A 12,647-nucleotide genomic window follows, 5' to 3' on the forward strand; every position below is an offset into this window, starting at 1 on the left:
GACGGAGAGGAAACCCAGGTATATTTTATAACAGTGGATATGGACAAGGACTCAGATTTTCAAAAATAGCTAAGATAGCATTACAAGGTGACTAGCATGATGTCATGCTTAGTACATCATTTTTTATTATTTGGTTATTTTAGGATAGTTGTGCTGTACATTGAAGGACTGCTTATTTGTTCCCTCACCCTGTGTTCTTACTGCATCTAATACTGTGAATTCATATTGCATATACCACACATTCAGTTCTTCACCCATAACATACAGGAATATTCTTGTTGTGAAGTGACACAATCAGATGAATTTTCTGAACTCTTGGCATGATGTTGTATGATGTTGTCTCATACAGTGACTACTTCTACATAGTATGAGGCACAAGAATTTGATTGAAGGATGCTGTTTTCCACAGCATCTCCATAGTGCTGGTAAAATACAGTTGAGGATATAAAATAATACACTATTGGAAGGGAGCTCTCCATGGTTCTGAATTTGTCTTGTAAATTTACAGTATGTTGGTATGGTTTTGTTGAACAAGCAAGAAGTGGTTTGTTAGTTGCAGAGACTGGGAACCAGTTTTTAAGGTGTCCTGTAGAGTTTGTCTTGAGAGAGGGAGAATTATGTTGTTGCTTATTTTCTAGTGCAAAAATATAAAATCCACCTTTGAACATAAGAACATAAGAGAAGCCATGTTAGATCAGGCCAATGGCCCATCCAGTCCAACTCTGTGTCACACAGTGGCAAATTTATATATATATATATATATATATATATATATATATATATATATATATATATATATATATATATACACACACACACACACACACACACACACACACACACTGTGGCTAATAGCCACTGATGGACCTCTGCTCCATATTTTTATCTAAACCCCTCTTGAAGGTGGCTATGCTTGTGGCCGCCACCACCTCCTGTGGCAGTGAATTCCACATGTTAATCACCCTTTGGGTGAAGAAGTACTTCCTTTTATCCGTTTTAACCTGTCTGCTCAGCAATTTCATCGAATGCCCACGAGTTCTTGTATTGTGAGAAAGGGCGAAAAGTACTTCTTTCTCTGCTTTCTCCATCCCATGCATTATCTTGTAAACCTCTATCATGTCACCCCGCAGTTGACGTTTCTTCAAGCTAAAGAGTCCCAAGCGTTTCAACCTTTCTTCATAGGGAAAGTGTTCCAGCCCTTTGGTTCTTCAATATTTCCTCAAAACAAATTGGAACTACCTGGGACAATATTATGGCTGTTTATAAAATCTATATGGTCTCACAGGAAGGATTTTATGTTGATGGCAGTGATGAAGCCTCTAGCAGTGATTGGCTGAGCAGCCTGCAAGTAATGGATGGGCTGGGCAGTTTGAAGGATCATGGACTGCCGTTGGCTGAGCTACTTGGGTCTTTAAAAAGGGAGGAAGGAAGAAACTAGAGGCACCCTGCTTGTTTTTGTAAACAGCAAGGTCAGTAGTGGAGCATCAGCTTTGCTTTTTTTTGGGGGGGGGGGAGATCAGGCAGTAGGGGATGTAGAAACCCTTGCTTAAGAACTTGGAGAGCTGCTTGCCCGCAAGAATAAACAATACTGAGCTTGGTAGGCTGATGGTCTCTCTCAGTAGAATGGAGCTTCATGTGACCCTTATATTGGCTCATAAGAAATTCATAGGGTAGTGGAAGTAGGATAGGGAGTGGAGGGACCAATTAAAGGAATACAGGAACATAGATGGAAGCATTAGAAGAGAGGAGAGCTGCATGCCAACTTTACAGGAGTTCTTGGAAGGTAACTGAAAGCTGACCATCACTGATTCAACAAAGGTTCAGTACTGAATGTTGACTCTTTCTGGCTGAATCTTACCTGATGTTTTAAAATGTAAGATTGTAATTTAGAATAAGTATTTAAATGATTGTGCATTCTTTTTGTCTAGGTTACAGTGCAGTCCAAAGCAGTGTTACACCCTTCTAAGCATGTTGAGTTAAATGGACTTAGAACAGGGTAACTCTATTGGGATTGCACAGCTATATTGTATAAGCCTTTGGTTTTATGCATATCACAAAGAAATATGTAATAAAAAGGGCATGCATTGCAGAGCTAAAGGGGTTGTGAAGTTCACATATATTAATTTAAAATGACCAGCTGATCTTGAGCTTCAGGCCACTAGTTTAATTTAATACTGAACAACTTGCTCCACTTTTCTTCTTATTGACCTTTAACTCAGTCTTCTTTTTTCATTTCTGAAAACCTGCAGCACAGCCAAGTACAGTGTGGTGACATTTCTACCTCGATTCTTGTATGAGCAGATCAGAAAGGCTGCTAACGCTTTCTTCCTTTTCATTGCCTTATTGCAGGTATGCCTCTGTCACTTAAACACATTAAATTAAAATGACCATGTCTGTTATGCCTTTCTTTAACACAATTACAATTGTGAATGGCCTGGAATAGTGCTGTTCCTTCACATTGGTTTTAGCCTTGCTGGTTCTAAGTGGGGCTTAGGCATACGTAAAAGTTGTGTTACACTCCCTCTCCTAGGAGGGAGCATGTGAATACATGTGTGCGCTCTTGTATTGATGTTATGGGTGCTGTATTCATAGATGTACAATGCCAAGTCCACCCAATAAACCTGGAGGAAGTGTGAACCTTGTATAAGACCTGTGGAAGCATTTAGTGAGCTGGGTTTAAGATATTGGATGTAACTGCCCTGGAAAACTATAGCTGCAGCATTTCTTGGTCAGGAGTGTTTTTCACCAGGAAAGCAAACAAATGCAACCTCTGAAGGGCTTCACCATGGTTGTTATAGATATCAAAATTTACAATCTAAAACTCATTTCTTAGGAAAAGAAATTCTGGAAAGAAACTTTCAGGGCTTGAAAATTCCTTGGTCTTGTATTTTCAACTTAGAAATATTTATTGTACTATAGATTTTACTAAAGTCAACAGAAGGGCAGATACTGTGTTTGAAAAACAGGTGCTTGCCGCTGATCTGGCAGATAAAGGCATTATTTCAAAACGGTCCTCTATGTTAACTTAAACCATTCATAAGAATAGAGTAACAGTTATGAATATATGGGAGAGAGACCTTTGGGTTTCCTTAACTGATAATGACTGGCATAAGGTGTGGACATCATATGCATTCATCTCAGAGACATTAAATATTCAACTTTTATCTTTCAAAATTTGATTGAGATGGTATCTTACCCTACAAAGGTGGCATTTCTGTGGAAAGATTCCAAATGTAGGTTGGGAAAATGTATACAGGTGGGATATTTCTGTCATTATTGGTGGCAATGCCCATCCATTCAAGGGTTTTGGAACAGTGTACTTACCATGATTCATAATATCTGTAATCTAAAGTTAGGACTAGATTCCAAATGGCTATCTTTGGATTTACCTTCTTGTAAGGATATTGATACATCAAAGCTTAAGCTTATTTCAGCTTTACTGGTGACGGCTCATTTGTGTATTGTAACAAACTGGAAAAAGGGTAAACCTTAGTCTTTAATATTGTGGAAAGTTAAAACATGGGACCTTCTGGTTATGGAGAAGATCTCTTTAATGGTTAACCCAACAGATTCAGGCTATGTGGATGCGGGACAAGTGATTCCTATTATCATAAAGGTGGGGAAATTCCCTTCAAATATAGTTTCCTTTTTTCATGATTGTTCAATATATATTTCCTGAAACTGTATTTTGTTTGCTGGTTTTAATGAGCATAGGGCTTAACATCATGCCTGCAGTTTTTGCTCCACTGTAATTGTTGTGTTCTATTTGATTTTATGTATGTGGGATTTCATTTTATTGTTAAGATGTTTGAAATTCTAAAAAAAAAGAACGAGGCTAGGCAGTTGATAGCAGAGGCAGTCTTAAATGATCCTGGGGCCCTGGAAAAGGGTCCAGGAGGAGGCTACAGAATCACCGCCTTCATCTCACAGGGACAGCCTTCATCTTGTGCAAAGTAGGTAGGTGGGCAAGGGAGCCCAACTGGCCAACTGATGCCTGAGCCACAGGGAGAGCAGAAGAGTTTATTTTTATATTTAATTCAATTTAAGAGTGTAGTGGACACCAAACTAGCTGCTGCTCAAGCCTCAGAAGGGACATGTGTGCATGGTGGCTGCTAATGCTGAACCAGCTATCCAAGAGCCAGAAGGGATGAGCATGGCAGGTGTCAGGATCTTGCCTGCTCTTCCTCTTCATTTCCCTTCCATCAGGGGGAGGGGCCATGAGCTCCCCTCTCACAGCACAGGGCAGCTTCCTCCAATGCCTTCTGTCTGATCACCTCTGATTAGTAGTTCTGCTTTGAGCTTGTTGTTTTATGAATACTCTTAGAGCCAGGTTGGGGTGCATCAGGTACTGCCGTGTTGCAAAACGAAGTCACAAAGCCATGCTGCTAATATTTATACCAGTGTGGCAAAACCTAGAGTACCACAGTACAGATCATCTGTATAATGGTGTCTATATAAATATTTATACCAGGCCTGACCAATTAAGACTTTAACTGTGGCTGCCAGTCGCAGGAGTCAGTGTTCTATGTCCCTATATGGCCTTTGTAGCTTCCTAGGTTCAATTAATTGCACATTTCACACACACACACACACACACACACACACATATATACAGGAGGGTTTTTTTTAAAAAAAAAATTACAGCATTTAAAATGGAGATGTAGTGTGCATGTGAGAGGGATGCTTGACTGTTTTACCACCTGCTGCTTCTTGGCTCCAGATTATTCCACCAAGGCAGATTTCCATCATGCTCAGAGCCCCACTGAAGAACACCAATGGAGGGTGGGGGGAAGAGCAATTTGGAACAGAGAAGCAGCAGGGATTGGAAGGGTTAAGTAGTCTACCTCAGTTCTAAATTCCTTACTTCCTGTTTCTAAAATGGCTTTTAATATGTTCATTTGCTTTTCAATGCATTCTCAGAATAAAAAAAACCTATTTTGGTATAACCATCCTGCTCTGTAATCTTTATTTTTAACTTCTTTTTGTTCCTTTTCAGCAAATTCCAGATGTCTCCCCAACTGGAAGATATACCACCTTGGTGCCATTGCTATTTATTCTAACCGTTGCTGGCATCAAAGAGATTATAGAAGACTATGTGAGTCTGTCTAAGGCATTTGAGGGAAACAGGCCACTATTCTGTCCCAGACCCTCTGCAGCTCATCTCAGATTAGCTCTGCTGTGCGATGCAAGAGGTTGGGGGCAGGGAGTGAAGCTGGGCAGATGGAGGCAAAGCCATGATAGATACCTTGCATGATAGACAAAGGACTGTTGCCGTGGCCCATGTATGAGACCCCATTATGTCTGGGAACTAGTAAAGATCTATTTGTTTATATGATTTTTTTTTTAAATCTTGTGTTTCCTGCCTAAGGACAACTGCTTATAAAACCATTCCAAATACAACAAACAAACATTAAAAATGTGTATATTAAAAGGTATATTTATTTATTAAAATATTTATACCTTGCCTTTCCTCTTGGCTGAAGGTGGCTACAAACACAATGCTGTCACCCACTTGAAGACATGGCAGTCAATATGAATTTCAGTTGATTGATTGATTAAATCTATATATATTTGCATTAAAGTTGCCAACTACCTAGAAAAAAATGTCCTACCTCTTTAACAGAGGCTTAATGCAATGCTATTTACCTCCATGCCATTTAAAGGTTTGGCTGCACATTTTCACACACTAAAGGAACAAGACAGCGACCTGACTGGGAGGCCCAGTGGAAGAGCCTCTGTTTTGCATACAGAAGGTCCCAGGTTCAATCCCTGGCATCTTCAGCTGTTTGGCAAACATGTGAGCTATAGAAAGACCTCTGCCTGAGACCCTGGAGAGCTGTTGTCAGTCTCAGGAGACAATACTGACCTCAGTGGACCAAGCAACTGATTCAGTATAAGGCATCTTTTATGTGTCTTACACAAAGTGGTGTGGGTGCTGGAAAATTTTCATTGGAGGATAGGTTTATCTGTGGCTACTAGCCATGGTGACTAGGGAATTTGATGACTAAAGGGGGCCAGCACATTCAGAGGTGGTAAACCTCTGGATCCTAGTCCCAGAAGGCACCACTGGGGAAGGTCTCAGCCTCTGTGCCCTCCTGGACCTTCCCTGGAACTGGTTGGCCACTGTGTGAAACAGGATGTTGGACTAGATGGACCCCTGGTCTGATCCAGCAGGGCTCTTCTTATGTTCTTATGACCCTTTTCAGTTTTGTCCAGGCCTGTTGGTCTACTCTAGTTTGTGTATGAATAAATCAATAATTCTGAAGAGAAAAGTACCATTTTGTTTCGAGACAGACATGAAAATGTTGACCAGCAACCATTTTAGAAGAGGCATTCTTTCTTACATGAGAGAAATGCTTCATCTAAAAAGGACACCTTTATTTTATTTATTTTATTCGATTTATATCCCGCCCTACCCCACCTGCTGAACCCAGGTTTTGTATTAAATGTAATTAACAACTAAAAATAATGTGCTTCCCAGTTAATTAGGCATTTCTCTTTAGTTGGTCAAAAATGTTGAATCAGTTATTCTAATGACTGAGTAATCCTTTGTAAAATTACTCCTGTCTAAACCCATTGGAATCAATGGATTATGGTGTAAAACTTTACGGTGTAAAACTTTAATAGAACAACAGCAGCATACTATAGTTGTCTGATGAACAAAACCTCCCTCTTAAAACCCAGGAGGGAATTAGCCCCATGGATTTTCAGGCCACCACAAATAAGGCCCTGTCCCTTATAGATTGCAACTTCTATAACAAAAATACCTGGAGTAGAGCCCATCTTCAAGATCTCAATTCAGAGGAAGGTTTATGGTATTTTTACAAACTTTCAGCAGTTTAAAATGACCAGGAAGGCACAACTAAGTCATGCTGAAGTTGTGCTTTATTGGCCATAGTTGGGAAGCCTAGAGGTTGGTCTAAAGGCAAGTTCAGTAATTGTGTTGTAGTGAAGCTGAGTGACCTGATCAGCTGGTTTTATAAACTTCCCAGGAAGGTGGGAATCTAAGAATCATAGTTAAACAGTTCTTTGGAGGAATAAGTGTATCAAACAATGTCAGATTGTGCTGTTGCAAATAAAGGAGCTCACAGGATTCAGACAGCATTTTTTTTTTTGCAAGAGAGGAGCCTTTCTTAAGAGCTGCATCCTTGGAGTGGAAATACAAATGCCTTCTTGCCACACTCCACAATTGCCTATTCCATTTGCTGTACACATCCATTGGTGCCTCCCATTTTTTTCTTCCAACCATAAGTCTTTATATTATATTAGAAACCACTCCTAAAGATCCCTGGAGTTTTGGGAAGGGTGTATGGGATTTCTTTGCAAAGGAAAGTCTGGAAGAAACTGCTGTGTGGGCAAAAGCTCTCCACAGGCCCCTTTGGATCCTGGCCTAATTCGCCTGGTATCTATTTGCAAACAGAACCTCTCATCTTTGCCTTTAAGATCGGATCTTGATTGAACATTAGTGAAGTGACGTCACTAAAAGAATTTGTCCTCTGGGATATTTCTGCTAAGGGCTCCACTGTGTCTGCACAGCCTTAGAATTACCGGCACAACCTTGTGTTTTTGTTTTTGTTTTTTTGCCTCTAAAATGCATTGGGAACGTGATACAGAGTATGTTAAATCTGGCTTAGAGCTCCTACCTCAATTCTGTGGCTTGAAGAGCTAAATTGGGAAATGTTTTGCATGCAAAGCAGAGAGCCAGAAATGATCTGCAGTGCTCCCATGGATTTGGATTTAGGACCTGGGAGAGCTGCTTGGCACAGAATGGTAAAGCTGCAGTACTGCAGTCTGAGCTCTCTGCTCACGACCTGAGTTCAGTCCTGGCAGAAGCTGGGTTCATGTAGCAGGCTCAAGGTTGACTCAGCCTTCCATCCTGCCGAGGTCAGCAAAATGAGTACCCAGTTTGCTGGGGGGGGTGGAGTGTAGATGACTGGGGAAGGCAATGGCAAGCCACCCTGTTAAAAAGTCTGCCATGAAAACGTGATGCGACGTCACCCCAGAGTTGGAAATGACTGGTGCTTGCACAGGGGACTACCTTTAAAAAAAAAAAAAGATGAGGTTCAGATCAGTGCTCATCACAGATGTCTTAGGGTGAAACTAGACATTACAGGGGATACCAGAGGTCAGATTTCCAAGTGCTTTATTTTATATGAACAGGGGGAGGGTGGCTGGATTGCTGCTGTGGTGCAGCACTTTTAGGTACCAGTCACTTTTTTTCCTGCTGTGACTGGATGAGGAGAGGCAGTTTTTGGGAGAGAGGAGGGAAGGGATTACACTTATGATTTGGCGCCACACCCTGATCTTGATTGCAACTCCCCCTATGGATGAGTTTAACATTAAAGAAAACATCTGGAGGACTGATCTTGGATCTCCTATGTAACATGTAGTTTGATGCTCAGTTCCCATCTGTAAAATTGCAATATTAATGACCTATCTCGTACGATTGCTGTGTGGATAATATAAAATAAGGGTTGGAGGAACACACTATGCATGTTAAAAGGGTTATGAGAAAAGAGACACAGAGTTTTAAAAATCAGACGGTGAATCCTACCCCCATCATCCCATTTCACTGATCAAAGTTTGAAGCCTTCCTCCAGGCTAAGGTACCTTCCTCCAACTTAAGCAGCTCTTCTGTTGGACGATGAGCCACTGAAATTGGAGAATAGCTCCTTGGACTGGAGGGAGGCCCTTTGGAGGACTGTTATAATCCTTTAATTCTATAACACTTTTTTAGAGCTAGCAGATCTCTTTGGCTTCATCAGGTAGCCCATGGAGGTGGTTAGTCTGAAAGCTGATTCTTTGAATTTTGCATTCACTTGTAGCCACCCAAGTGCCAATTACATGAGCCTCTCATAAAGAGTCACAGGCACATTTGTGAAATACCTGGAAGCAGAGGTCTGCTCTTTTCCCAGTTACTGACACCAAATATTACCATTACTTTCTCATCCCTCATGGGATAACAGTGCCTTGCTGGATTGCAAGGATTATGAAGACAATATAAAGTGCTTACAATATTCATTATATCATTGCAAAAATTCATTGTATATGCATCTGCTTGCCATGAAATATGAGAGAATGGGGGATGTAGGTGATCTTAGGTGACTGCTTAGGGTGCCAGAAGTTGAGGGGCATCAACCAAAACAGCAGCGTGCTGCCTGGCCTCCCATCTGAGGCATCGGGTTTACTCTGAGATATGTCCCAGACCCCAGTGGGAAGCCTGCTTCCTCCTCTCTTCCCTCTATTGGACAAGCCCAGTCTGGGGCCTGGCCCAACCCTGTACCTTTTTCCTTCTGCCACATTTTGCCTTGCTTGACAATGGTCGGAGGATGAAGAGGCAGGCATCTGCTTCCTACCACCCTGCACTGTATGGGGCAAGGAGGATGGGTACTTTGGACTGGACTTTGTTACTTTATTTAACCTTGTTACAATTGCCAATTTTCTGCCTATTGTACACAAAAAGAAACTGACATTCCTTGAAAGAACAGTTGTATCCTCCTTGCCTTTGAGTCCTCCTGCTTTGCTCTAACTTTTTGGCATAGTAGTCACTTATTCTGAATCTAATGAACCATTTCTGTGCTTCCTTATAGAAAAGACACAAAGCTGACAGTACAGTGAACAAAAAGAAAACAGTTGGTAAGGTCATATTTTACATTCTTTCAAAAATAAAACCCTACAACCCCACACATGTGACTTGAAAGAAAAGACCTACTCATAGAATAATTACTTTATTCTTAGTTTGGGTATTAAAATGAGTAAAATATGATTAAATTCCAAGAATTTGCTTTAAAAACCTTGGTTGACATGTGCTAACTTCAATGAACAATAAATGAAAAAAGGTTTCAGATTGATAGTAAATACCCAGTTCTTTCAATGCAATATGGTGGTGTTTAGTGACAGGAGATTTTATCCCTTGTCTGGTTATTATAAAGACTTGTATCCTAATTCACCAAGCAGTGTTGGAAGCCCTACTCTAATCTAAGGAGCCTTCCTTCAATTTAAGAGTCTTTTGCTCCAACAGAAGAGCCAAGTGGAAGAAGTCTTTTTAGATCAGTGGAAATTCTTTCAACCTGGAGTAGGATACCATCCACTGAAATGTGTTGTGGGATTATTAATCTTACCAGCTACCTAAGGATACATGTTTCATTGAAAAAAGGAGCATTCTGCCAATGGAACAGCTGTGCCAATGGAACACATCCAACAATGATAGAATGTATCCTGAGCCAATAAAATATGCTGCCCTTTGAGTGTCATGGTAGAATACAATCCATGATCCGATTATACATTCTCTTACAACTTGTTTTAATCATTTGTTTTTGCTCTGTATTTAGCTCCTTTTTATTTGCTGTCTTGGCTGTTGGCTGATTTGCTGTGATGAGAAGTGATTTCTACTAGCAGTAGATGTGCAACTTTCCACAGCTAAGTCCCACAGCTACAGACAGACATTAGTAATTGTTAGAAAAATAAAAAAACACGAGGAGGGGACAATGCTTGTCTGCAATATCCCATCATTTTCAATTATGTAGAATAATTTACATTAGACATACATTGGAAATGAACTATATTAGTACCTGAGGTTCCATTCCCTTAAATGATTTTAAGCAAAGGCAGTCAATATCTGAGATAATAATTTCATTGATGTATACAATTACTGTCAACTTCCATTTTTATGCACTCTTGGATTCACTGCCAGTTGGGTTGCATAAGAAGGGTTGTTTCCCCCCTGCTGATATGCACCTACAGACAGCATTCAGCTCAAGTTTCACTTTTTTGCTAGAAAACAATCTACCACTTCAAAGAAGTAGAACAATGTAGGTTGAAATCAACAGCAGTTGTGTGGATAAATCTGCCCTGCCACCCACCAAGGCCCCTAAGGGAAGGAGAAAGCCATTGGCTGCAGCAAACTTTCTGGTAAAACAATGTGGGGAGAGGCAGACTGGCTTCTGCTTGTCCACCCACACTTCCCCCCCAAAGATTCGTCCTTCAGCAAAATCAGTTGCCAGCCAGTAATGTGGGAAAGGATATGTTCATTATTTCATAATCAACTCTGGAAAAGTTAAACAAGATGTGTGTGTTTTTTGTTTTTCAGTTTTAAGAAATGGAATGTGGCAAAACATTATGTGGAAAGAGGTAAGAACTGTTTTAACATACGCTCTAGGAATTAGTTACTTTTTGAAGGGGTATTTGATGAACTGGTATTCTTTGGGGTTGGGGTACCAAAATTGATGCTGAGTGTTCTCTTTTGCCACATCTTATAAGAGCATTCAAGTACATTTCAGGACTTATTCTGATTTTTCTTCTTTTCATTCCCAAACTAGTATTTATTAATAATGCAGATATGCAACTTCCATTATAGCAATTATTTGTTTAATATTTTAATTAAAATATTTATATCCTGCATTTCAAAGAGGGTTAGGATTGCCAACTCTTAGTTGGGAAATACCTGGAGATTTTGGGGTGGATTCTGGGGGGGGGGGCAGGGACCTCAATGGGGTATAATGCCATAGAATTCACCCTCCAAAGCTGCCATTTTCTCCGGGTGATCTCTGCCCCCTCCTTCCAAGAGATTTCCTGCTACCACCTGGAGACTTGCAACCCTAAAGAGGGTTCAACATGCCTTACAGACTGCATCTGCAAAAAGAAGGCACAGCGCAAAAACAATTAAAAACCAAAACAAAATGCCAGTGACAATAGAGTATCCCCTGAGAAAAGCAACCACAACGCAGCACAGATTAGCTTCCAAAACTGCATTTCTTCCTTTGCCTTATCTTCTTTGGAAGGCTGTTCTAATGGGAAGGAGACTGTTGTTGAAAATGCCTGATTGGGATGTAGGCAAATATTGTAGCACTGGGGACAGAGGAATGGATAGGAAGAACTTGGTGAAGAAGTGTTTATCAGGAGATCCTGTCTTTGGCTACACAAGTGGAGAGAGCTCGGGCTTCTGCATATATTCAAACATGCTCAGAATAGCTGTAATTTCTATTCCAACACACAATTAAAAATGAATTTCCTTAAATCTTTTTGCAAAAGAGAGTCACTAAACCATTGCCTGAGCCTAATTTTATAAAATGCCATTTACACAACAGCAAGGAAGTGATAAAAACCTTGCAAGCCAGGAAGACCATGGCTATCGTTCACCTCTTAACTCACGTTGATACCTCTTGTTTTATTCTGCAGGGAAGGCCAATATAAATGCACAGAATAAACATATTTAATTTAGTTTTGTACTGAATCAGCATAACGTTCTGTACAGTATGGCTACCTGTTTAACAGTATGCAAATTTCTAAGACTCAAGTGAGTGTGTTGATAGAAATGAATGATAAAGAAGATTTGAATTGTCTTGGCCAGACAGAAATTGTTTTGGCTTTCAGAAAACAAAATATGCTTCAAAATCTCAAAGCAAACGTGAGTTTGCAAGTGTAAAGAGCTTCTGCGGTGGATTTGTCAGACAGCTGACAAAAAAGTAGAATAGGACTTTTATTTTTCAGACCACTTAAATGTTACCACACTCAGTTGTGTTTCAGCAGATTAATTTGTATTCAGGTTTGTAATCTGACATACTGCAGCGGCATGGAGTAGAGTTTCATGTGTGTAAGCATGCAACAGGATGTGAGGCATACTTCTTGAATATCCCCCCCCCCAAAAA

The 12,647-nt window shown here is 40.4% G+C and overlaps 1 protein-coding gene across 2 annotated transcripts in view; it reads left to right on the plus strand.

Annotated features, from left to right (window-relative positions):
• ATP8A2 (ATPase phospholipid transporting 8A2) overlaps positions 1 to 12,647 on the plus strand; it is a 499,041-nt gene that overhangs the window by 89,206 nt on the left and 397,188 nt on the right. The window contains exons 3-6 of one of the 2 annotated variants that reach the window (XM_060234774.1): positions 2,250 to 2,349; positions 4,997 to 5,095; positions 9,591 to 9,636; positions 11,090 to 11,130. In XM_060234774.1, the coding sequence (XP_060090757.1) occupies positions 2,250 to 2,349; positions 4,997 to 5,095; positions 9,591 to 9,636; positions 11,090 to 11,130 (286 nt within the window). Of the gene's footprint in view, positions 1 to 2,249; positions 2,350 to 4,996; positions 5,096 to 9,590; positions 9,637 to 11,089; positions 11,131 to 12,647 lie in introns of those variants that run through there. The other variant, XM_060234775.1, reaches the window with a different exon arrangement.

The sequence above is a fragment of the Heteronotia binoei genome, chromosome 3 (genome assembly GCF_032191835.1).
Source record: "Heteronotia binoei isolate CCM8104 ecotype False Entrance Well chromosome 3, APGP_CSIRO_Hbin_v1, whole genome shotgun sequence".
Classification (NCBI taxonomy): Eukaryota; Metazoa; Chordata; class Lepidosauria; order Squamata; family Gekkonidae; genus Heteronotia; species Heteronotia binoei.